This window comes from Phytophthora cinnamomi (assembly GCF_018691715.1).
Source record: "Phytophthora cinnamomi strain GKB4 chromosome Unknown Contig126, whole genome shotgun sequence".
NCBI lineage: Eukaryota > Oomycota > Peronosporomycetes > Peronosporales > Peronosporaceae > Phytophthora > Phytophthora cinnamomi.
Window position 1 is genome coordinate 208,593 of NW_027151059.1, and position 27,227 is coordinate 235,819.

General features: G+C 46.5%; 2 protein-coding genes across 2 annotated transcripts; both read left to right on the forward strand.

The window, feature by feature from the left end:
• Positions 1–1,814: 1,814 nt before the first annotated feature.
• On the forward strand, positions 1,815–15,113 carry IUM83_10826 (protocadherin fat-like protein; the record flags this gene model as incomplete). The annotated part of the gene is made up of 11 exons (XM_067935345.1): positions 1,815–1,905; positions 1,986–2,086; positions 2,142–2,193; positions 2,285–3,004; positions 11,652–11,680; positions 11,767–11,864; positions 11,961–12,015; positions 12,157–12,475; positions 12,537–12,591; positions 14,934–14,974; positions 15,100–15,113. The coding sequence occupies 11 exons, from the start codon at positions 1,815–1,817 to the stop codon at positions 15,111–15,113; spliced, it is 1,575 nt and encodes a 524-aa protein (XP_067780683.1).
• A 5,002-nt stretch (positions 15,114–20,115) lies between these two features.
• On the forward strand, positions 20,116–26,731 carry IUM83_10827 (protocadherin fat-like protein; the record flags this gene model as incomplete). The annotated part of the gene is made up of 10 exons (XM_067935346.1): positions 20,116–20,269; positions 20,328–20,576; positions 20,648–20,791; positions 21,023–21,145; positions 21,212–21,226; positions 24,533–24,583; positions 24,653–24,751; positions 25,136–25,213; positions 25,289–25,305; positions 26,723–26,731. The coding sequence occupies 10 exons, from the start codon at positions 20,116–20,118 to the stop codon at positions 26,729–26,731; spliced, it is 939 nt and encodes a 312-aa protein (XP_067780538.1).
• Positions 26,732–27,227: the final 496 nt, after the last annotated feature.

Consider the following 27,227-nt stretch of genomic DNA (forward strand, 5'->3'; position numbering starts at 1 on the left):
GCACGTGTGTCCTACAGTATCCGGATACAGGCTGCAGCGTCGTCTTTTGTTGACCGCCGAGTTCGACCTGCGGAGAGCGATACAACACAAGAGTTCTACGCGACTAAAATTTAGACTAAAGCTGAGTAATTCTTAGTAGTCGCGACCAGGGTTGGTAGTACTGTACATACAGTAGAACTATGATCTCGAATACTCAGTTGCTGAACATACTAAAACACAACGTATTTCCTTAAAATGTCGATGCAATTCAAACTTGCTGCTTCCTTTAAGTATCCCATTAACCTTTCTTAGTGTAGTGCCAACGCACGATAAGACTACCCACCTGCTCAAATGCCCCGCGTTCGCGCTTGGTTTGGTGTAACTGCTCGGCGAGCAATGATCCTGATGTTGATGCGAGCAGTGCTCGCATCAACATCAGGATCATTCGACCCATCATAGTGAATACCGCACTAAACGGTATTAGTATTACTAATACCGTATAAAATTGGGTAGTAGTATTACAGTCTAATACTATTTTACAAGTACTACAGTGCCTAAAGTAATTAGTCTGGGCACAAATATTCGTAATTAGTCTGTCTGAACTGGGCTCGTCTTGGGCAAGTGGTTTGGTTCCTGCCCATCCATTTCCATGAATTAAGCACGCAACGATATGATGGGATGCGGCTTATCGTTTAGTGTTGACGGAACGTGGACAGCAACAAACTTACAGGAGATCATCCAGAAGTACCCACTGGAGTTTGCGGGCAACATGAAGGAGGGTGGCGAGACAGCAGATGAACAAGAGCCGATCAACGAAGACGAAAGTGAAGCTACTAGTAGATGCCGCATAGAGCGAGCAGGAACTCACATCCTCGACGAAGCCATCGTTTGATGATTACCTAGAATACTGAAAGCCACAGTCTTAACTACAGTACTTACAGTAATTAGTCTAGATCAAACTAAATTTGAACATCGATTTTTTTTTCACTCACAATAAATAGTCTGTCTTAAAAATGGACAGACTAATTTTGAATACCTAAATAGTCTGCTGGTGGTAAAGAGAACGTGTATTTATGTAGTTAAGACTGCCGTTTGCAGTGTTTCTAGGGAAACACCAAACGATGGCCTCGTCGAGGATGACAGGTCCTGCTCGCTCTGAGCGGCATCTAGCTTCACTCCCGTCTTCGTCAATTGGCTCTTATTCATCTGTGTTGTCTTGGCCCCGCCGCGCTTTGCCAGCGAACTTTATTGTGTACTTCTGTATAATCTCCAGTAAGTGAGGGAGAAGTTGCGTTGATGTTCATGTTCCGTCAACACCAAGCGATTAGCCACATCTCATCATAGCTTTGCGTGCTTAATTCATTGAAATGGATAGGCAGGAACCAACCACTTCACCGAGACCAACCCAGTTCAGGCAGACAAATTATGAACATTTGTGCCCAGACTAAATATGAACATCCTGATTTCTGTAGCATATGAATTAGTCTGTCCCCGACTAATTTTGAAGACAGACTAATTTTGAGCCCAGCCTAATTACTGTAGGACTATACTTAAAAGTTCATAAAATTCATGGCACTTTTTTGTATGTAATACTGTACACGTCCTCTTTACAACTACCAGACTATTTCGGTATTCAAAATTAGTCTATGGTCAAAATTAGCCTTTCTCTTTTGAAGACAGAATTGTTGTGAGTAAAAAAAAAAACAAATTGATGTTCAATTTTATAATAGTCTGGGCCAGACTCATTACTATACATGTACTGAGATCGTGACAGTGTACTTCGAAATCATCTGCGCAGGGAATCCAAGTGCGCATGGCTCTCCACCCGCTGGGCTCTGCTCTGCCGCCCGGCAGCCGGCGCACCGCCCACCTTCGCCACCTTCGCCAGCGCCCGCCCGACCAACGCGAACGTGGAGCTCGTGCCGTGTGCGTTGCGGCTGAAAACCTTTCGCGCTCCAATTGAATGGACTCGGTGCTAACTAACCCACTGGCCGCTTGCGCTGCAGTCCTCCCGTCGGTCGTGTACGACAACCTGGACGGCGACCGGACGGCGACTCTCGTGACGCCGAGTGCCGGCGTGCTCGTGGCCCACGCCAACTACAGAACGGTGGGGAAGTCGCCCATTGATTGGTCCAGTAGATCCTAGCTCACAATGCGTGCAGGACCCCAGATACTACACGGAGAATGTGCTGGAGTCGCGTCTCAACTACCCGAGTATGAGTACTATAAAATAGTGTCGGTGCTACTTAAGTACAGGCTGCAGATAGCATAGTGCACTCACATTTGCTTTCGCTGTCGTGCAAAGCTGCGCTGAGCCCGTACGTCAAGATCTCCTATGCGTCGAAGCCAATGACAGCGACCGCGTACAAAGTCGGACAAGGGGCAACTTTCCAGAAAGACTTCGACGCCGCTGCTGCCCCTGTCGAGACCGACGGGTTCTGCGAGCGGGAGTTGTTTGCGTTGGGCCCTCTGTTGAACACCCAAAGCGATCTGTGTGGGAGGTTCAAGCAGGTCGATACGAACGTTGGGTTCCTACTGCAATTGGAGTTTGTAGAGCCCAGTAATGCTGCCACGAACTGGGTGTGGTACCTTGGACTACCTTTTCGACTCGGCAACGGCGCGGTCGTGGTTCTCGATGGCGTCGTTGTGCAGGATTTGTTGGGCAAGACTGGCTACTGGAAAGGTGTTCTGGAGAAAAGCACTCAGGTGGCCATGAAAATCACCCCTGGCTTCCATGTGCTGAGAATTTATGGACTTACAGCGAAATTTGAGCCCACGAGCGTCTACTTCAGTCGTGAAGGGTCCGCTCCAGCAGTTGTGTCTGTTGCTGCCATGGTTGGGGAGCTCACCAAGTGGGTGCAGTTTGTAGCGTCCGATTCGGCGATGACAAACACGCTTACAACTGAACAAGCAAACAAAGCCAGCAGTGTCGGGAGGGGTGTTTCACTTTTACAGTTCCAGAATGTCCCAGTCGAAGGACGAATCGCATTACATCTAGGCTCTCTTGCGCCGTCGGATAGCCAAGGTTCGAAAGGAAACACTTCCTCGTTGGTCTCTTTTTCGTATGTACCGACGACGACTTGGGGCAACGCTAGGGCGTATCAAGCTACTTTTTTAACTGCGGTAACCACGCAGTGGACCGTGGTTCCTGGGTTAAGCATTGCGCTTTCGTACCCTACCACGGGTGTTCTGCTCTGCGCATTTACTGGGAGGTTCTTTGTGGACAAGAGCGCGGTTAAAACCTTTCGTCTGGATCTTGCGTTTGGGCCTAGTTCTACCTCGCTTACATCTCAATTTCGCTTAGACGAAACATTTCTCGATCCGTCGGGTGTGCCTCTTGATTTCTCATACTTCACTAGTGTTTCGGCGTCAAGTCAAGCAAACATTTCTCTCAATTATCAGTTTCAAGGGACTAAAACTGGGAAAATTATAGGAGGGAGGACTACATCCGTGTTCATGCCAGGAGCGTCGCTCGTCGCAGACATATTTCTTGACAGCAATGTTAATCTGACGTCGCAGATTTTCACGAAGAACATGACACTTTCAACTGCCAGCATCTTGATTATCCGTGTTGCTGGTATCATCTGTCGGAATTCAGCCAACGAAACGTTTCGCGCCCGGATCTTAAAAAACGGAGATGCTCTTTTCGATGGAGACTTCTCGTCGCTATCCGGGACCGCAACAAATGGATCTTGCGAACCACTGACAATGCATTCTGTCTTGGACGCAGTTGCTGGGTCACACACAATTGCTGTTATTGCTAAAACTTCAACAACGGCAGGATACCTACTCAAAGGATTGCAGTGGAACATTGTCACAGTGGAAAGGGGAGCATTGTTATCGCAGGAGATGTGTCAGTCTCGTTGTAGTCGCCATGGACTTTGCAGGTTGGGTGTATACAACACTATTTCGATGGCGTGTAACCTCTATATGTTACGCAATACGTCTTCACTGGCGACTGATTCAACACGGGTGGTGTTTGTACGATCCCAGGAGTCGACCGTTTCGGAAACTGCCTGGACAATCATTCGGAACACCAAATGGTCCCTCAGCCTAAATGTGTCGTTGCAAGCGCAGTGCCAAGCCAGTGCCTGCGGATGCTCTGACATGTACACATTAAGAGATCGATGCCGGTGTATGTGTTTAGCTAACAATGACTGCGCTGGGTTTTCAAACCCGGATGGGTCGTCGTGTTACGCAATTACAACGACTGATCTGCGGCAAAATCTACTAGCCGGCACATACAATGCAACAGGTGGCAGTATTGTTCACCTGAAAATGCCTCAAACATGCCACGCGATTAAAGTTAACGCTCCAAACGCTGCAAGTGGGCGATATGCCATAGCAACAACCGCAGGGATTTACGATGCTTTTTGTAATATGACAGCCGACAGTGGCGAAGGGTACACGCTAGTACCATGCGATTTGGGAACCAACGATATTGACTGCCTATACAGTGCGGGCCCAAAAGATCTCGATAGCTGCAAAGCAATGGGCCTTCGACAAGTTGTGCCACGGTCATCAGGGCATTTAGTCTCCATGCACCGCAAATATGGTTCACTGTATTTTTCGACTGTTCCAGGAATAACAAATGCATACGTTGGTGATGCCGTAGATTTACCAAGTGATGAAGACAGCAGCTTGGATTGGACCGCAATTGATGGCGGGAAGTGGTGGGTACGTGATAACGGTAGTACTTGTGATGTGGTATCACCCGCAAGTGCACCTGACGAAAGGAGGTGGTTAGGAATGCACTACTACTTTAATGGGGAAAGCGTACTTGATGGGCTGGGATTAAACTTCGATCCGCGGGGCTTAGGCACGACAAAATATTTGTGCTCAACAAACGACATCAGCCCGTCAATAGCTTGGAGCTTTGGACTGCAGGATTCCTTTGTTGGGACCGGGGATGATAATCTATGGCTGACGTCGTGGAGTGGTGGTAAGTGGTATCAGTTGTGTCAAGGAATCGTGATGCTCGGCGGCAAGTCATTTGCGCGCACTGGCGCTTCCGTCAACAAGACCACTGCTCAAATCAATAAGGGTGACAAGCCAACGAGCGTACGCATCAAGTTTACGTACTATTTTGTTTTTGATCCGCTTTATTGGGTCACCCTTCTATTGAAGAGTTCGGAGCCGAAGAATATTCGCGTTTTCCTCGGCACCCAACTGGTGCGACAAGTGCAAGTTGATACCTCGGCGACCTATGCATGCTACGGACAGAGTCAAACCTCTGCTCAGCAGGCCTACTTTTATCGTGGACGAGACCGCTTTGTGGTAAGAGGGTTCAGCGGAAATGCCACCCAACTTCGATTTGAAGTTGACTTTGGGACGTTGAATATCAGTGCTTTTGGAATCGATGAGGTATCGATGGAAGTAGAGTCTTCGTTCACAACGTCGTTAGGATTATCGACGGCAACCCCGGCAGTATCGTGCACGCATTTGAAGAACGAACGCATGGCAAATGGCGACCAAAACCCGGATGGCCTTTACTATATTCAGCTCGACCCAAGTTCTGATCCAGTTCTGCTTCCTTGCTCAGATGGATGGATCATTGCGCAACGGCGCATCAACGGGAAAACCACGTTTAATCGCAATTGGAACGAATACCGAGATGGGTTCGGCTTGGGATCCTCCAGTGAATGGTGGATTGGGAACAAGGCTCTTGCAACTATCTCTGTGCACGCTACGGAGGCCATGATTGTGATATCCAAAGACTATCAGTCCAAGGTTGCAATTTACAGCGATTTCCGAGTAGCTAGCGAGAACCAGAAGTTTCTGCTGACGGTGAAGGGGTACAATTCGACAGCAAGTTATGCAAGTGATGCGCTTGGTCCACTTTCTAGTACGTATTTCAGCACCCCCGACCAGGATAACGATCTGTCTGCAAATCAAAACTGCGCAAAGAATAGCCGCAGTGGATTCTGGTATGGCGATTGCCTTAGTGCGATTAGATCCGATCTCAACGCACCATTTGACATTCTTCCGATTTGCAATTCGTTCGTTGCTTGGGCACAAAGCTGGTGTCAGAAGACGGGAAGCATCGTGTGGGATAATGTGGACGGATACGGTTCCTCAACACTTTTGCTGCGTCCAGACAGGTGCCTTACGGGATATTCTGCGTCCAAGACGGGCGACTGTTCTCCTTTCCCTACAGGAACTTATTCTGAACCCCATTCACAAGGATGCACGAGTTGCCCGGCGGGTACATACAACCCCTCCTCTGGTTTGTCTGGTAACGCTTCGTGCCTTTCTTGTCCATCAGGCTTCATGTGTACAATCGGATCAGCAACACCTGTGAAGTGCTTAGCCGGCACCTTCGCAGATGCTGGATCCAGCCAATGTCTTAATGTACCCGAAGGCTATGTGGGGGCATTCGATCAGATGTCTCGAAGTGATCTCACTTCTTGTGTAAATGGAACGTTCTCAAAGCCTGGTCAGACGAACTGCACAACCGTCCCTGGCGGGCGGATTTTATTGCCCCACGAGCGGGTCGCCCTGTGGCTACTCAAGTATTGCACCATGTCCTTCCAGAAGTGTTTACTGCCCAGCAGGGAACTTGGGTCCGATTGTCGTGCCTCCTGGCTATTATTCCATCGGATCCACGTCAAATGACCAACAATCCGCTGTGTTATCTTGTCCAAGAGGGTATTATTGTCGCAGAGGCATATCGTATCAATGCCCACCCACCCGGTTTGGCGATCAAACTGGTCTGGTTAGTCCTCTATGTTCTGGTCGATGCGCAATCGGTTGCGTTTGCATGGCAGGAAGTGTTGCTCGCTGTCCAGACACACCAGCTAGTGTTCAACAGGTTGCGTTGGCTCCGTCATCCATAGCACACTCGTTAGCACCTTTACCGAAACAGCCAGGAACGACGATTGATTCACTCAACCAGAGCGTATTTACCGCTACAAGCGGGACATCCGCTGTATCAATCGATATTTTCGACTACAGGGACGTGAATTTGACTCAGTTTAAAACGGGATGGTCCGTAGGATTTGCACACAATATCACGATATCGTACTTCGAGCAGTCACAATCCAATCCAACGTACGATTTTCAAGTGCCTACTGCCGGGTTTGACTGGGGTGCTACCGTGATCTTCGATGGAGCCGTTATTGTTCCCCGATCTACAAACAGCTCGCTATTTTTTTCGCTCACATCAACTTGGGGTCAACACATTTTATTTATCATTGGAGCCGAGTCGCAGTTTACTGTAAAGAGGACACTTCTATATCGGAAATCACCTGCCGCAAGTTTCACAACTTTACGCTGCGATCGTTTGGATGGTCAACCTATCTATTTACACCTTGAGATATCGTTGTGTGGTACTACAGCACCAACCTGCACAGGAACAATCTATGCTAATGGAGACACAGCTAAGAATCCAGTCCAAACCGTAAACACTTTAGAAATATTGATATATTCCGGTGTCGGTGTGCAAGTCTCGTCTATCACAGCAAACATATCTGCAAGTGACACCTACATGCCGCTGCTATCTGCCGTGGATACTGGTGGGATTGCTGTGCTTGTAGGCGTTAACCCAGGAACGATACCAGCAAGTGCTCGTTCATGGTTGATCAGCTATGGCGTACCCCAATCCAGTATTGACTCCGCAGCTTCTGGTTTTGTATTTGTCGGGATTAACGATAACGTGACACCGGCCACGTTCGAGCCAATCGTTGCGGGACCGAACTACAACTTGGTACAAGTCTTACCGCTGCAGCAATCGTTCGCTTACTACAATTACATAAGTATTCCAGCGGGCTATTATGGCGTTCCGGAGGATACCTCAGACACACGCAGGTATGCCCTCAAGAAATGTCCAGCAGGATACAGCTGCTCAGGAGGCGTCCGCACATTGGCATTCATATTTCCAAGTTCCGTTTGCGTGGATAAGAAGCAGACCTTGAATATTCTCGAAAATGATGCTACTTTCGTATCTAGCGTCAGTTTTAGCCTGGTATCCTCCCCTGCTGGCTTGATTTATACTCTTCAAGTGCCAACTGACAGCGCTGGTTTATTTGCATTGGATAGTCAGAATCATGTCACGCTTTTGAAAGCGCTAGATTACGAGACACGAAGTTCATACGATTTCACACTGGTGCTTCAGGAGACCCAAGCAAGTGTACCGTACACGGCATGTCAAATTCATGTGAGTGTAGTAGATGTTAATGAAGCGCCCGTCATTACCAATAGCCAGGCCGTGCGCAGCATCCAGGAAAACCTGTTGGCCCCAGTGACGTTAACACCCGCAATTAGTGTGCAGGATCCCGATTTGTACGATTCTTACACCGTTTCTATCGCGAGTGGTGGAGGTGGAAATTTTGCAGTTAGCCGAGACGGAGCTATTGTCGCGACTAAGGCTCTAGATTTCGAAACAACGCCCCAGTTCGTATTGGAAATGGTTGCGAAAGATAAAGGAGGGCTAGAAGGACGAGCCAACGTGGTGATTGCTGTCTTAGATGCACCGGAACCACCAATTTGTACACCCTACCCGTTTAGTGTTGCTGAGAACACAACCATCCCATTGGTGATCGGCAACATGAAAAGTTATGGTATAGATCCGGACGCAGGTGACTACGTTACGTGCGAATTGGTAGCCCAAAGTGCATCGGGAACAGTTGGTGTTCAACCAGCTGGAAATCTAACGCTGAAGAAGGCTCTTGATTTCGAGGTAAAAGACACTATTTCCTTTCGAGTCCGCTTTACGGATACAACGAAGTTTCAAAGCATGTGTGATTATGCGATTAATGTTACGGACTCGAATGACGCCCCTGTCCTGACCAGTGCTGTCTTCCTAGTACCTGAAAATTGTGTGGGTAACGATTGTTTGGCAGGAAATCTCGCGAAGTATGCTGTGGATGAAGATAAAAATGATGTTCTTAGCTTTAGCTTAAACTCCGCAAGCAACACCTTTCAAATGAAAGGATCTGAATTATGGGCGGTAGGGGCTTTAAACTTCGAGAAGACTCCTACCCTCTCGATTAGTGTTACTGTTGACGATGGTAGAGGTGGCCGTGATGAAGAACTAATGACTATACAAGTGTTGGATGTAAACGAAGCTCCTATCGGCTCCGTTTTCACGGCTGAAGTTCTTGAAAATGTCCCGATCGGAACGGTTGTTTGCACCTTTGACGCACATGATCCGGAAGGCGACCGAGTAACATACAAAATTGTACATGCCATGACCGGGTTCGAGGACTTTTTTGCTGTCAGTGGCGGAAGACTGGTTACCAAAGCAGCGATCGACTACGAACTGCTGTCTACCCACTCGTTTAGTGCGAATATCAGTGTTTGTGACCCTCTGAAGCTTTGTACTGAAATCGGACCAAATCTTGTCCAAATATTGGATGGCCCTGATGCGCCCGTTATCGCAACGGAGCCCGCGCTGGTGGCGATACTAGAAAATGCTAACGTGGGTAGTGTCATAGGCACACCTGTGACTTTTTCAGACGAAGATACTGGTCAAGTTTCTAAGCTCGTGTATGCTATTTACTCAGGTGACCCATTACACCAATTTTCCATTTCAAATTCGACAGGGGATCTGAGCGTTGTATCATCTCTCAACGCTGAAATTACGAGCAAATACCTTTTGGTGATCCAAGCCACTGACCCGGACGGCCTCATTGGATTTTCAGATCCCGTTGAGATTTCTGTGAATATGGTGCCTTCCCCACCCTTTTTTGTGGGCTCTACGCTATCACAAGGTTATTATAAAGTTGATGTTAGCCAATTGGGTAATGGGTCCTATGCACCGGTGTTTCTGCCAGTAGCTGACAGAGATCCAGGGCAGATTGGCGGGATATGTTCGATCACTACGGATCCGACCAATGGATTCGCTATTGCAATGAGCACTGATAACTTAGCGTGCGAGCTTTCAGTGAAGCCTGGTGTCTATCTATCTGATGCCGCACGAATCGATGTCGTGTTACGAGTGACGGACACTGTCAATGCATCTTCATACAGTGAGATTACGGTGGGAATACTACCAAGGGATATTAACCACCCACCCAAATGTTCCAACGCACAGGCTCAGATCATGGAGAACTCAGCGTACGGTGTTGTCGTTGGTACTGTTAACGGAAGTGACCCGGATGCCCTAGATACCGTGTCCTATGCCATTGCTTCTGGGGTGGACAACGACCTTTTCCAGATAAACTCGTCGACTGGTGTAGTTACAATTGGCACCCAGTCGCCTGATTACGAAACCAAGAACCTCTATTCACTAAAAATTCGAGTTCAAGATGACGCTGCCTCTCCTTTGACTGGGACATGCAACTTTAGTATTACCATCTTAAATGAACTGGAGGCTCCGATATGTGTTGGTACTGTCTTCACCTCAATTCCGGAGAATAACGCATTGAATGATGTGGTTGGTGAAGCTATCTGGAAAAATTGTACTGATGTTGACACAGGTACACGCAATTCTTCTTCGTTCCTGTTTGAATTGGCAGGCAGAAGTTTAAAGTTCTCCATTGATAGTCTTACCGGCCAGATCAGAGCCACTCAGGTGCTCGACTATGAAGAGCAACGCTCTTATAACATAACCCTTGTCGTTCGGAATGCACATCGACCCGAGAAAATTACATTACTTGGAGTAACGGTACAGATCCTAGATGAGAACGACCCACCTCAGCTCTCGTTTCTCCCTAGCCTTCCTACATTATCGGTGTTGGGTGTAGATATCCCTGAAACTACTGTGATCGGAACAACAGTGGGTCAATTGGTGATTTTTGATGAAGATGCTGGCGACGTGTGCACAGCTCAGTTGCTCGACCACTCGTTAACCTTCTCGTTGGAGACGATTAATTCATCACTGTATAATGTTGTATTGGCCAAAACGCTGGACTATGAAACTCGCTCGCTTTATCCAGTGCGTATCACCGGAACCGACCAGGCTGGAGCGGCATCGACTCTCACCTTTAATGCAACAGTAGTTGACGTCAACGAGGCCCCATACTTCTTGCCAAAGCAGCATTTCTTTATTGAAGAAGACTCAGACACCCAGACTATTGCAACTTCTAGATTCAGATCAAGAGGGCTCTGTTCGAGAATGGACGATAACACCACAATCGAGCCATCCTTCACTGTTTCGTATGTGAGATGCCTTCAAAGCTGTGAGCATGTCAGCTCGTGTGTAGCAGGGGTTTTCAATTATTCTTCTGCCACGTGCATGTTATACATTACGCCCACTGAGTCTTGCGAGCCGTGTGAAGATTGTGAGGGGTTCGAGAGACTTACTTCTGGCCGTGTAATGAACAAGGCACTTTTGATATCGGACAATTCGCTCAATGTGCAACAAGGCAGGGTGGTGGCTTCACCCAAAGCGGATTTTTCAATTGAGTGTTGGATTCGTATTATCGTTCATGAGGGGTCATTTGTGCGCTGGAAGGATGCCAACAGCTCGATCATAGGCTTACAACTAAAGTACTCGGGGGAATCAATTCGAATTATTCTCCATGGCGTGAGTCTTAATGCAAAGGTGACATTAGACCTTGACACTTGGCATCATATAGCTGTGAGTTTCTCGAATCTCTCTGGCGAACTCAACGTACTTCTGGATGGAGCGGTGGTTGTAAAACAAGAAATTCCATCTTGCGCTGGAATAACGTGGAGCTCTGCAGCCCTTCTGACTATTGGAAACTGCGTTGACGACGTCGGTTGTCCAGTGAAGCCTTTTGAATTCGCAATTGACGAGGTACGGTGCATATGTGTAACTTGGTATGGAACAAATTTCTTATGTCTATCTTCTCTCATTCACCGTGTTTATTTTTCTACCTGAAGCTGCGTCTGTGGAGTACAATCAGATCACCCGAAGAAATTAAAAACGATATTGCCCGCTCGGTCAATCCAACACACTCAGGATTACTTGCGCTTTACAGGTGAGCGGCTAGTCAACACTTGACATGGATTTTTATGGATATGGTATCGAGCTGTCGTAATTGTACTTACAATGGTGTGCGTTGCCGTCCAAACAGATTTAACGGTGACCTTGCAGATACTACATTTCAGAATAGCTATATGGTCATTCCTGTAGGTAGCAGTATTATCTTTACTAGTGGGCCGGCAATCAGCGATTCGTTTGGATATGTTGCATCAAAGTGGTGTCTTGCCGTCTTATCTGACGGAGGAACTCTGAAGTTTGGGATTGCTGAACTTTCGTGGTTCTCACAGGGCTACAAGCTTGATTTATCGTCATCTCTTGTGTCCGTCATCGCGTCGGATGCGTCTGACTTCAGCGCAGCTATGGATGGTGACACAAGCACAACCGCCTTTGTCGGACTAAATATGACTACCGATGTAAGAATGTGGGTTGAGTTTGAGTTCAAAAATGAAGTGGACGCATCAAAAGTAATTCTTGATACAGGATGCACCCCAAATGCCTCCGTCTTTGTAGTTGAAATTCAATACTGGAACCAAGAAAAGCTAAACTGGAAACCATCGCCGTATTTTACAAACACGAAGCTGTCATGTTCGCGTTATATCGCCTACGGTAAGTAGTATTATCACCTTGTGCTTATTCAACAGTTCAGTTCTAATATTCACTCTCGCAGCCCCTGAACAGTACGTAATAGCCGATGACGACGATACAGGAAACCGGAACCTTACGTACGCTCTAACCAGTTCCGAGCTTGCCTCAGTCTTCGAGGTCGATTCATCGACAGGATACGTACGGCAAACTACCAGTTCGTTAGATTATGAAACTCAAAACCAGTATGAGATACACCTAAGTGTTCGGGACAGTGGAGGCTTGCTTGCGGAGACGTCAGTGATAATTTGGGTTGTCGATGTGGATGAGCCACCCATGCTTGTTGGGAACTCGACTCTTCAAGTTGCTGAAACAGCAGCCGCGGGAACTGTTGTCGGGCCTATTGATTTGTATGATCCTGACGGCGATACTCTAATTGTATCCGTAACCAGTGGCGACTATCTTGGTGCGTTCTACATCGAGAATAATACGGTGATTGTCGCACGCCCGGTCTTGGACTACGAAACCTACCCATCCTATGCGCTCATGCTGCTGATTGAGGAAGCAAGAAGTGTCAACCCTCTCTGCTGTCGGATATCTTGCGATTAGTGTTATCGACGAAAATGAAGCTCCCGTTGCCCCAACCAGACGAGAGAAGTGCGAGAGAACTCTCGAGTTGGAACCGTGGTCGGAAGCGCTCTCCTCGCAACCGACCCTGATATTGGACAATACATCTCTTTCGCAATTGTTGCTGGAAATGCGGACAACTTTTTCTCAGTTGATTCGGGAACTGGTCAGCTCAAAGTTGCGGAAGGACCGCCAGTGGTCCTCATTGGATGTTTTCCATCTCGTTTGAGTGGATCCGACAGTGCATATCGTTCCTACAAAAACACTACTAAGTTTGAAGATTGTGCGCTCAAGTGTACGGCTTTTCAGTTCATGTCGATGGGGTTGGGCTCCGAGTGCTGGTGCAGCAATGTTGTGCCGTTCTCATTCGGCGATTCACTTCCGGTGGCATCATGTGATATCATGTGCGATGAAGCTACGGAGAAATCCTGTGGAGGGGCAAATGCGTTTGCTGTATATCAGCTACAAAGCGGGTTAAACTATGAAAAGCGTAACCACTATATGCTAACACTCAGCGCAGCTGATAACGGAAACCCGGCAATATCGTCACTTTTCAACGTTACAATCAATGTAATTGACGTGAACGAAGCACCGACTATCTCTCCATTGGACGTATTCATCGATGAAAACACTATCGTAAACATGAGTTTATCGGGCGTTGTGACGGTGAATGATGAAGATTTCAATGATACATCCATAATATCGCTCGTGGCGCGCATACCCATGAATTGCCCATTTAAGTACGACGCTGTACAGAACTTATTGGTACTGGAGACAGCTCTAGATTTTGAGTTGTGTTACGTATATACTCTAATCTTTCGAGTGACTGACCGCGGATCCCTCACTGCTGAAACGAATATGACTATTTACGTACGAGACGTGAATGAGGCCCCTATTATACTCGATGCCGCGCTTGAATTGCGTGAGAATGTGCCAAATGGGACTCCGGTTGGACTTCCGATTAACGCATATGATCCGGATAAGGGTGGTCACGTTGAGTATTCTATCTATTCACAAAGTATTGACGGTTGTTTGCAGATTGACGCCGTGTCGGGACAGATACATGTCTCAAACGCAAATTGTTTTGACTATGAGGCATTCATATATGACACTCTATTTCCAGCGACTTTCGGTACCTTACTGCCTCAACAAACTAATGACGTTCTCCAAATTTCTCGAGTAATATTTGAAGGCGAAACATTCAATTCCACTATCGTAACGCTGTTGTACACGCGCACCAACATTGACCCAAGTTTTCTTTGGGCTCGAATCCAAAGTTCTCTACTCATTCGAGTGGGACATATTTTCTCCGCTGTCAACACATCTGAGGACTGGAACTCTTACGGCAATGCAACCACAGGATTTTCCACGTTTATACTTCCACACCTGCAAGTTGACGATGTGGTTGATATCAAATTTCAAAGCTCCGAGTGGTATCGGTTATTTGATGTAGCAAACTTGAAGAAGACATTTCAAGTAACCGTTATCGTTCATGATGCTTCTCCAGAAGCGCTTACTTGCCAGAACACGTTTGGTATCAATCTTCTCGATCAAAATGAGCCTCCTTTTTTGATAGCAAATACGATTCTTCAAGCCGTTGAAAACACACCGACTGGTACCCCAATCCAGCCTTCGATTGATTCTCTGTTTATCGATCCGGAGGGCTCAACAGCGTTGGAGTACATATTGATGAATCAAAGCGTTCCAGGATCATTTTACTTCGACGCATTATCCGGGTATCTACACATTGGCAGCGTGGGTATAAACTACGAAGAAAAGGCGCTCCATTATCTAAGCTTCGTGGTCGTGGACGGCAACGTTACCGGTAGTTACACAATTTCTATGATGATATTAGATGCGAACGATCCGCCGAGCGCGACGTGTGGTCATATCCAGGTACGCGAAAATTCTCCCATTGCCACCTTGCTGCCAGGAGCAGTGTATGTTGTGGACGAAGATGTATACGATACCGTGTTTTCATATCGAGTGAAAAATGACACGCAATCGTTTTCTATCGATAGCAGCGGGCAACTGATTTTGAAGCATCCTGTTGACTTTGAGGCCCAACAATACCATTTTGTTGCGATAGAGGCCACAGACCACGGCGGACTTAGCGGAGATTGCGTGGCTGTTGTCGAGGTTACCGACGTTGACGAACCCCCCGTTGGACAGATTTTTTATAATGGGTCAGTATATAGTGATGCATCTGCCGGGACGCAAATACTGAGAATTGGCCAGCGGGATCCGGAAGGTAAACCGCTCACGTTCTCTATTACCGCGTCGTCAGTAGCGATGGATGCTTTTGCTATAACTGGTGACCAGGTTTTATTTTTAAACAAGAACGGTAGTAGTATCTGGGACACTGCCTTAGCCCAGGTACTACTGAGTATCGAAGTAAGTGATGGTTACAATCGAGTCCAGATAATTTGCGCTGTTGGGGCCCTTGCTGAAACGCCGCCCATTCGATGCCTAGACAAGACGCAAAATGTTGCCGTGTCAGAAAACGCTGTAGGCGCTCTTGTAATGCAAGCTCAGTTTGTGCCGTTATCATATCCACCGGTTGGTTTTTTCATGCAAGAGACTGGAGTGCCATTTTCTGTAAACTCCTCCAATGGCGAGATCGTTGTGAATGACCTCACGCCTCTTGACTATGAGCGTCAGAACGTGTACTCCTTGATACTTGAAGTTTATTACTCCCCCATCGACTACATCGTCTGCCCGATAACAATAAGGATGCTTGATATCAACGAACCACCTACGTGCAGCATGCAAACTGTTAATATCCCAGAAAACTTAGCTGGGCACGATGTGTGGCAGTTGCAAGTCAGTGCAACGGACCCCGAAGGTGGTGCGTTAACGTACGTGTCGGAATCGAGTTCAACATTTTATGCGAACATCACAGGGTCGGTTTTTGTTAAAGATCTTTCCTTGATCAACTACGAAGCTCAAGCATACTATGGGTTAGCAGTATCAGTCAGTGATGGTGTTAATGTGGTACAGTGTATGATAGCCATTTATGTTACTGATACCAATGACTGTCCTTATATACCAGTGCAGACGAGGTATATAAATGAAAACAGTGCGATCGGTACATCAGTTGGAGATGCTATTGCTGCATCGGATGAAGATTATGGACTGAACTCGACAGGACGACTGGTCTTTTCCGTAACCTCCGATATATTTCAAATTGGGCGAACGTCTGGTGTCTTAACAGTGGCGGACTCATCAAAACTCGACTATGAAGTTCTGCCGCAGATAATGCTGACCGTAAACGTCACCGATGATGCGAAGATTCCATGCACAATCAGTACCGAGATAACTATCAACGTTGTCAATGTGAATGAACCTCCTGTAATCGTTCCTGGTCAAGTCGGCTCAGTTTTAGAATTTACGCGTGGCTTATCGCAAGCTCCTTCTGTATCAGTGCTAAATGTTACGGCCCATGATCCCGATCAAAACGATAGTATACGATTTGCACTACTCAGCAGTAACTCAAGCTACCTATTTAGGATTGACAGTGAAGCCGGTTGTGTATTCGTCACTGATCCGACTGCCTTTGACTACGAGACTACCAACATGTACTCTCTGAATGTGACTGCAACTGACCTCGCTGGTTTGACGAGTACTGAAGAGGTGGAAATTCGGGTTGTGAATGTGAATGAATCACCTGTGTTCAAGGTATTAAGCGGGAACATTGACGAAAATAGTCCCGAGAATACACCAATTCTCAATGAGACGACAGTTATCGCTGTAGATCCAGAAGGGGGCAATGTGGTATATTCAATTGGTGGATCAAGCATTCCCTTTACTTTTAAAGAAAACAAGCTCGTTGTCGCACAAGCAGAATTAAACTACGAAATGCGGTCAGACTATTCTTTCTTGGTTCAAGCATGCGACTCGCTTGGGTTATGCGCCTATTCCAGATTTGATGTCGCGATTAACGATGTTAACGAGCCTCCAATTCTGCCTGCAGCCAGTGTAAGTATTGATGAAAACGCTTTGGAAGGAGCTTTGGTCGGTGCGCCCGTTCTTGCCTCGGACCCTGACCGGGGTCAACGTTTGCTATATCGAATTGTGAATGGTGACAGCCACGACCTTTTCGGTATTCGACCGTGTAATGGTCAGCTCTACGTCAAGCGATCAAACTCTCTCGACTTTGAAAGCACGTCTTACTACAGGATACTGGTATCGGTCAGTGACAGTGGGACGCCGTCATTGGCTACTACTGCGAACATTACTGTGGTTGTTCGAGATGTAAATGAGGCACCAATTCTGACAATGAATTATTTTATTCGGGCCAAAACGAAAATGGTGAGTATCAACACCGTGGCCGCCCTTAGTGGAATGGAATTTGCTACTGGTATTGAGTCCGCCAGTCAACCAGCGGGCTACTGCACTAACCTTATCGATAGCGTTACAGATTTCTCCAACAGCGCGCTATGTACAAGTGGATTTGGAGGAGAATATGGTGCAATTATCCAGTGGACGTTTATGCTCAGAACGGATAGCCATATCCGTATTCGTGTTCTGTCTAGTATCGAATTGGTGATTGTGTTCCTAATCGATCAGCAGATTTTTCTACCAGAAGCATCAATTCGACCAGGCTTTTCTACACAATACAGTGATGAAGTGGATGCGGGTTATCTTCATTTGGGAAGCCATGAGGTAGTTGTTTATATGTATTCAACATCCAACAGTGCGATCTCAATTGAGTTTCAATGTGACTTCGGTGAATGGAAACTTGTCTCGCTTCAGAATTTTGACGCTATTTCCAAAGAAACTCTCGAAGTATCCATACCAGAAAATAGCGCACCAGGTACATCTGTAGGAGATCCGATCCAGGCTGTGGATGAGGATGCAGGCACCGTACTGGAGTACAGTATCCTTCAGCAGAGTTCACCCGGTGTGTTTGGGATTGATAATCGTAGTGGTCAACTTGTGCTCAATCCAAGTATGGCGCTTGATTACGAGAGCAAGAATTTCTACCAGGTACTGATACGGGCAAGTGACTCCGAACTGAAAAATGAAGCATGGGTATCTGTATTTGTGTTAGACGTCAATGAACCACCAGTACTGGCAAGCCCGCAAGTTTTTTATGTGCAGGAAAATACTCAGGCCTATGCACCCGTTGGGCGCCCGCTTTCTCCCGTTGACCCTGAAGGTGTAAACGAGAACTTTACCTTTTCCCTGCAAGAACTGTCAACAACGTTTCAAATTAACGCACGGACTGGCCAGTTGTTTGTGATGGCAAATGCGGATATTGACTATGAAAGCAAAAATAGCTATGAACTGCAAGCAGTGATTACCGATCAAGATAATTTCACTATCGCTGTTGAGGTACTTATCAGCGTTATTGACGTTAATGAGCCCCCGGCGGTTATTGTAAATGTTCGATCTGTCGTCGAGAATTCTCCACCTGGAACCGTTGTTGCCGAATTACAAGGGTGGGATCCTGAAAACCAGACGTTGGCATTCACGTATATTTCAAACTTTGCTCTAGACAACAACGGGACCGGTTTCCGAATTGTGCCGCTTTCTGCTTCTAGGGCCCAGCTGGAGATACGAGGAGCAAAAATCGATTATGAGCAACAGAAAAGGTTTGATGTTACAGTTACGGTAACGGATACGGCTCCCAATCACTTATCAACATCACAAACGTTTTGTGTGTTGGTGATGGATGTTAATGAACCTCCAATGATTACGGTCAGCTTACCGATCAATGTTAGCGTCCCCGAAAATACAGCAAACGGATCGTTGTTTGGCGAACGTTTGGCAACATATTTTTCAGATCAAGATTTCGGTGACGGCTTGACGATTCGAATTGGAATTCTAAACCATTGAGCGGGGCGTTTAACATGACTGAAATGGGGCAGTTGTATGTTCTGGATTCCGCACTCCTAGACTACGAGACTGTGTCATCTACCCATTTGTCATGCACCGCTACAGATAATGCTGGGAACGTGGTTAAATTTACTGTGATTGTAAATATCACAAATGTGAATGAGGCTCCATATTTCACCGAGTCTACCGAGCAAATATCTATCCCCGAAACCACTATTATCGGAACTGTGGTGCACTACGTGAATGCATTAGATCCAGATGGAAATAACAATGACTTGAGCTACAGGATCGCTGGAGGCATGGTCAATGGTACATTTCAGTTGAGCGACGCAGGTGCTTTACTGACCTTGCGGAAATTCGACGCTTTGGAATCATTTAACATTACTGTCGAAGTTGTCGATGAGTTCGGAGCTGGTCTTTCATCACCGACTAATCAAGAACTGTTGATTTCAGTTAGCAGCGTGAATTCACCACCTGTTGTTGGGGACTTCATTTTTAATGTATACGAAAATATTACGGTTGGCACCAGTGTTGGCCGGGTGTCGGGTGTCGACTCGTACAAAGACAGCCTTTTGGCTTTTTACACTATCCCGAGCACAGACCGCATTCGTTTTGTTGCAGTTGGGAAAAACGTATCAGAAGTATATATCTGGACACACCTTGATTTTGAAACAGAGCCCGTAGTATCTTTCGTACTATGCGCTTCGGATGACGGAGAAAGAAATAATTACGTTAATGTGATGAAAGGCTGCGGGAATCTCACGCTTCTCGTGGGTGACGTCAATGAAGCTCCTGTCTTCACTTCTACGACGGCTCAACTACGAACAGTCACTGAGGCAGCCCAACTACAAGAAACTCTTCATTTTCAGGATAGTGGAGGTTTATTCTTTGGCAACATCACTCACGATCTGCACAGAAGTGGCTCATTTGATTTTGTGTTTGGAGATATCGATTTTAGCACGGCTATGAGTGTACGTACGGAAAAAGCCGGAGGAAACATTTTGTATTTATATGGAGAAACGGAAAACCAATATCTTGATATTTCTGTAAATTTTGACGGAACTCTAGCGATCTCATCGGATGTGTTTTCCACTTCAACTCGAACTGTCATCACTGATGATGAGTGGCACTATATTGTCGTCATTTATACTATCTTCAATAATCAGCTTCGTGTTTTTATCGATGGGGAACTCGAAATGACATTTATTTCGAGGTTCGGTTTACCTGTGGTGGCCCAGCAGGCTGAACTATCAAAAGCTACTTCCATGTTTACCGGATGGATTTCTCGTTTCCACTATTTTGCTGGGGCAATTTCGTTGGATCAAGTTGAAGAACTTACCACGTACTCGGGTAAGCATGTAAAAGGGGTCCTCAAGCTGTTACCCTTTTAACCATTGTTTTGCTACAGTACCTTCGTTCTATAATGTAGCAGGAGTAAATAACGTCGATCACGAAACAGGCAAGCACTTCTGCAACGGCCAAAGGCTACGTCTGTGTGACCCAATTGATTTTACCACACTGTGTGTAGAGCCCATGTACAGCCCCTTAACATTCCCTTCTGCAAGCCAAGGCATCATGACTGTCCCAGCTTGTCAGAATTTAGCAACACGTGCTGAGCAGAACGCGAGAGATGCCAACCTCGCATGCTGTTCCCAGGGTAAGCTTTATGTATGATTATCTCAAAATGTCCTTCATGTCTAATCGATAATAAATGCGTTGGCTCTATAGGTGGTGAGACCAAGTTGATCGGAGAAACCTCACATCCGGTGATCAAAGCAGATGCTATTACGGCTAGTTCCTTTCTAAACAGTAGCCGAAAGCACGGTTATGGCTACGACGGGTTGGATGTTGTTCGAAGCGATTCCGTTGATGGTTCGTGGTGTGCGGGATCGGTATCCTCTAACGAATGGATCCAGATCACGTTTCCGAAGGCGACAATGGTATCTCGGACTGAAATTTATACCGGAATTGATTTTACTGGATGGGAGGGATATCTTCAAAGTTTTCAACTATCTTGGCGTCTTTCAGATGGAAACGCACCGTTCAGAACTTTGACGGACAGCTCTGGCTTGGCTGCTACTTTTACTGCGTTTACCACGGTAGCCGACGTATCGATCGCAGCCAGCGTAGTTTTTCCGAACGTTGTTGCGAAGCAGCTACGTATAATTCCGACTAGTTGGATTGGTTCCCCTTGCTTGCGACTCGAGTTGTTCGGACCGGATACTGGTACGTTTTTTATTTCAAGAAAAAGATGTCTAGTATGAGCTGACCCTGTTATTATTGTCACCTCAGATATCACACTGCCAAGTCCGCTAACAGCAACCGATGAAGACAGAAACCAAAGCCTTTATTTTGAGCTAGTAGAATGTGATCGACCACCTGGGGTTCAGATTGATTCGTTTGGCTACGTTACAGTGCGTCCTCGCTGGATTGACTATGAACTGCAACAAACTCTTCGGTTCACGGCCGATGTATATGACCCTTTTGGCCTCAGTGATAGTATGGTGATTGAGATTGACGTCGTTGACGCAAATGACGCCCCGACGTCTGTTTCCCAAGTGTACCGGATTGCCGAAAATCCTGAAGTGGATGATATCATAGGAACTTTCGTGGCAAATACCGTTGACGCATACGAACAACTCAAGCTTTCAGTTGTTAACAATGGCTGCCCGTTCGTGCTTGATGGACTAACGAATAACCTGTTGGCTCACATTGTTGGCGAATTTGATTTTGAGACCAATCCTACACTTAAGTGCATTTTTATGATAATGGATGATGCGATGCTACCAAGAACAATTTACACTACCGTGACTGTCCAACTAGTGGATGTAAATGAAGCACCTACCATACCAAGTGGGCAGCGCGGAACTATTAGTGAAGCTGCACAAAAGGGGGCCCTTGCCCTTTCTGTCAGATCCTATGACCCGGATACGATAATCCCATGGGCGTCCGTTCGGTATCGCTTGACGAATACCAGCGTATTCTCGATAGATCCAAACACAGGAAATATTACTCTTCTTGTTCCTGGAGTACTCGATTTTGAAACCTTCCCTGAAATGGTACTGGAGGTCCAAGTGGTTGACGGAGGTCTGCTTAGCGCTCAAGCTACTGTATATATCTCGATACTGAATGAAGAAGAGGCTCCTCTTGTGTCTGGGGCTTACAGTGTGTCGGTCTCTGAAAATGGGCCAATCCCACGATCAGTGCTGCTCGTCAATGTTACAGATCCAGACAGAATATCTTCTGATAAGCTGCGGTTCTCGTTTAATGAAGAAGTGTCGGCATTCCAAATTAACGAGTTGACTGGAGAAATTATTCTGACGGAGCCACTCGACTATGAGTTAATGCACGCTATAACTCTGGTCGTTATCGTAGCCAAATACGGAACGAGGTTCAACTCCAGCACTATCATTTCGGTTACAGTTCTTGATGTGAACGAGCCCCCTGCACTTCTTTCTGAAGATAAGATCCATGCAGCAGCGTCCGAAAATATGATCGCCGGATTACCTATTGGTGTGGCGCTCGCTAACTACATTTGGGATCCCGAAAATAATTCGCTGAGCTTTTCTCTGGATGCATCGGAGTATTCTCCGTTTTTCAGCTTAGATGGATGCACCGGCCAGCTACGCTCCAACGCGCCTTTAGATTTTGAGACAACGCCTCATGTGTTTCTTTTGCCCATATCAGTTTACGATTCTGGAAGTGCACGATTAAATTTCTCGGTTTCAATCGAGGTCATTGACGTGAATGAACCACCTATCTTTGATCGAGACAACTTCATATTTGCAATAAGCGAAAATGCGTCCTCTTGTATAGTTGGGACCGTTACGGCTTCGGACCCGGATGAGGGAGATCAGCTGGCGTATTCAATGGCGGATTCTAATTTGTCAACTCTGTTTGCGATTAACTCCAAAACGGGGGGTATTCGATTGTTATCGGATGCATCACTGGATTTTGAGACCCAGTTTAAGTATACACTGGGGATTTGTGTTACTGATAGTTTTCTTGAAACATGTACGGCTGTGGTAATCTCCGTTCTCGATGTCAATGAGCCTCCTAGCTGCCATTCTGAAACACGGTTTGTTGACGAGAATAGCATCGTCGGGACTGTCCTCATTCCTCCATTTTACAGCGTAGATGTCGACGCCGGAGATGTAGGGAAATCACCAACGTATTCTCTCATCGATAATCTAGGCATCGGCGGATTTCACTTCGAAAGATCCTTCATAGTTGTTGGGAGTATCTCGATCGATTTTGAAACACAGGATCATTATATGTTCCAATTTTCGGTTTGCGATGTTGGAGGAGCGTGTAGCACATGCAGCTTAACTATGAAAGTGACCGATGTCAATGAAGCCCCTGTAGCTAAAAGTGAAGCTATCCAAGTGAACGAAAACACGAACACCAGCTTCTACACAGTTTCAGCTTACGACCCGGATTTCAACCAAACAAACCTTCTCATATATGAAGTCGAGGCTCAGTCACCTTCTGGGTTATTTGTGGTTGATCGATATCGTGGTTTTATAACAGCTTCCGAACCTAATCATCTTGATTTCGAGACTATCGATCAACATTCAGCGTGGATAAATGTGCGTGTGACGGATAGAGGATCCCCTCCGCTGTCTTCACTTTGTCATCTGGTCGTCACGATAAAGGATGTGAACGAAGCGCCAATAAGTGCCCCTGCCGTAAATATCTCCGTTCCAGAAGATGCAACAATACAAACTAGTCTGCTGGCGTGGGATGTTCATGACGAAGACTTCGGTCAGGAGCTTACATTTAAAATCTTCGGTGACAGCAAATTCACTATAAACGACAATCGAAAGCCTGTGGTGATATTGACGTCGCCTCTGGACTACGAAGAAACCACACAGTACCAACTTGTGTTGCAAGCATGTGACCCGTTTCTCTTGTGCACCTCTAGCCGGCTTCTGGTGATGGTCGAGGATTGTAACGAACCGCCATTCTTTTCGTCCCAAATGTCTGCAGAACTGTCGGTAAGTAGCCATGCCACTTCCGGGACCGTCATAAGTGTTCTACAGGCTGTCGATCCCGACTATGGAGATTCAGTATCGTTCACACTACAACCATCTACCAGCAGTCTTGTGGCTGGTACGGAAGATGGTATTGAGGTATTTTCGGTGAACCCGATGACTGGAGAACTCAGCGTGGCTTCCGTGCAAAGAATTCAAATGCTTAATCTTGGGGAAAAGTTTATGCTGACCGCCAGAGTGAGTGACTTGAAGCAGCTATATGCAATAACCACCATTCTTGTGCAAGTGATCCCGAAAAACGTTCCACCAATCTGTCAACAAAACATCACGTTTGTCATGAATGAAAATTCTGGTGTAGGAACGTTAGTCGGGTCGCCACTAATTTCCTATGTAACAGATGATGATCACGGAACCGCTTTCTCATTTTCACTCGAGCATCCATTTTTACGGATTCTATCAAGTTCGGGGCAATTGTATGTGACACAAGGTGTTAATTTAGATTTCGAATCACCCTCGCTTAACTGGACGACTGCCATAGCCGTAGTATACGATGATGGGGCATACCACGATGGTGTTGGAGCACTGAGCACAAGCTGCGCAGTATCAATTATTGCTGCAGATATCAACGAGCCCCCGACAACTCCAAACCTTTCTCTCAGTGTTGCTGAAGGTAAATTTTTCGCTAGTTTCTTATCGAAAGCTTTTAAATCGTTTTAACTTTCCTCTTTTGGATTTTTAGGTACCAACTCGAATCCGACCCGTGCCCTGCCAACCAAGATGTATGCTTTCCCGATTCTCTCGTCTTCTTTGGACTACGTAGCAATAAAGAAAGCTACAGGTGGATACTCTATTAACAGCACAACCAAAACACTACAAATGGGTTACGATAGCTACAACCAGGCGGCAGTGGGGGTTGTTCTTCAGTTTACAGGGGTCGAACTCCCTGAAGTGATTGACCATCTTTCACTAGTGCAGTTGCGATTTACGGTCCCTTCCGGGACAGTCGGACCGTTTTCACTACAAGTCAGGGTGTTGAACACAACCAATTTGGCATGGACCGCAGACATAAACATTGAAAATTTTGGCATGCCCGGCTTTGTCCAGTGGACGCTGGAAACGGAACTCGCAGCCACTGCAGTTTGGTCACCAAATATTGCTTCAATACTTCAGAATCAGATTGCTGAGATGTCGAGCCGTCATAGTATTTCATTCCTTCTCACAGGAGGCGGCGTTGGTGAAGTCAGCGCCTACGACCGTAGCTCGGCTCTAGCTGCTGTTCTAGAAATCACGGCAGCTCAAGGTACACTATCGCTTCGACTAGCAAACTCTTAATTATGAGCTGACCCTTTCTAACATACACGTGTGCTTCCCCTAGTCTCACAAATTCCGCTTGTAGGAGGCGTAGTGCCATATTCAGACCCTGACAGTCATGACTTCGTGCAATTTGCAATTATACAAGGCAACCCACCCAATCCTGTCTTCTTCATTGACAAAGATACCGGCGGGTTGACAGCAAATGTTGATTTACTTGACTATGAAGTGCAAAGCAGCTATGAAATTTCCATTTCAGTGACGGACCGATTGGGTTTATCAGCAGTGTCGACAGTTCAGGTTGCGCTGGAAGACGTGAATGAGCCTCCAGTTATTCATGACATTAGCTGCCATGTTTCAGAGAATTCGATGGTGGGATTTCCAATTTGTGTTGTTATCGCAACTGATCCTGATAACCCACTTCTCGCTTCCGGAAAACTTACCTACTTCCTATACGATGCGTTAAGCTTGGGGAACGCCACTGTTACGATCGATTCAATGTCGGGATTACTATCAGTGGGTAATTCAACTTATTTTAACTTCGAAGAAACCCCTGGATTTGCTGTGAATGTCTGTGCGCAAGATCATGGGAACCCGCCTTTGAGCGGATGCGGCATCGTGATGATTGAATTGATTGACGAGGATGATGCACCATCGTTGATTTCTCCCCATACCTGTGAGATGAACGAGTTTCCGTACGATTTAAGTGATCAACAACTGAGTTTATATGTTGGAGAACTTGTGTGCACACTCACAGTCCTGGATGAAGACACAAATGCATCGTGGAGCACCCACACGTGGCAAATAGTAGAGGCTGATTCCGATATTCCATTCAACGTCACTACTCGTGGTCACATAATCGTAAATAATCCCCGAAACGTAAACTTTGAACAGCGAAATTCGTGGAATATGGTAGTGCAAGCCACGGATTTGGGTGGTGCATCGTCCCCTCCCCAAAGGATTATCATCACTATCCATGACGTTAACGAAAGACCCCAATTAAACGCGACGGCTTTTAATATTGACGAAAACACACCAGCAGGCACGGTTGCATCAGGGAATATTTCTGTCTTTGACCCCGACATGAGCAGTGATGGTACACCCGATGTTGTAACGGTTATCTTGATCGGGCAGCCTGGAATGTTTGGTATTGTGAACAACAAAGTACAGTTGATGCATGATGGGCTTGATTACGAGACAAAATCATCTTACGTGATTTCAATAGTGGCGATGGATCTGTCTGGGGCGAATAGTAGCGTCAGCAGTGTTATTATCTCTGTCAACGACATCAATGAGGCACCATCTGTAGAGCCGCTCAAGCTAACAATTGCCGAAAATCAACCTGTGTTGACGAAACTGCTGCCACCTGTACAGGCCCGTGACCCTGAAGGAGATACAATTTTCTTCAGCATAATTTCAGAGACACCAGTGGGCGCTCCTGCACGCACCCCGACAGCATTTAGAATTGATTCATTAACTGGTATTGTATTGCAAACAGATACGCTAGATTACGAGGAAACGAGTGAGTACGGCTTGATAGTAAAAACACAAGATTCGGGTGGGCTGTTTTCTACTGCAACTGTTACTGTCGAAGTCATTGATGTGAACGAAGTACCAGTAATTTTGGGACAAATTGTTAATATACGCGAAAACACAGAGATCGGTACACCTGTGGGAAAAGATTTCCAAAGCCTAACGACAGACCCTGACATAAACAATGGGCACGAGGTACTAACCTTTGGACTGGTCAACAACGAGCAAATATTTGGAATAGACTCCAGAACGGGCCAGGTCTCGGTTTTAGCGCTGTTGGACTACGAGTACAAATCGGTGTACTCTGTGCAGGTAGAAGTCGTTGATGTTGGCGGTCTGACCGGAAAAGCCGATCTTGTTGTCAATATCCTTGACGTGAACGAACCGCCGCGAATTAGCGCTGTCAACATAACTGTACCGGAAGATCTGCCTCCAGGATCTACAATCGGGGGTCCGATTTCAGCCACCGA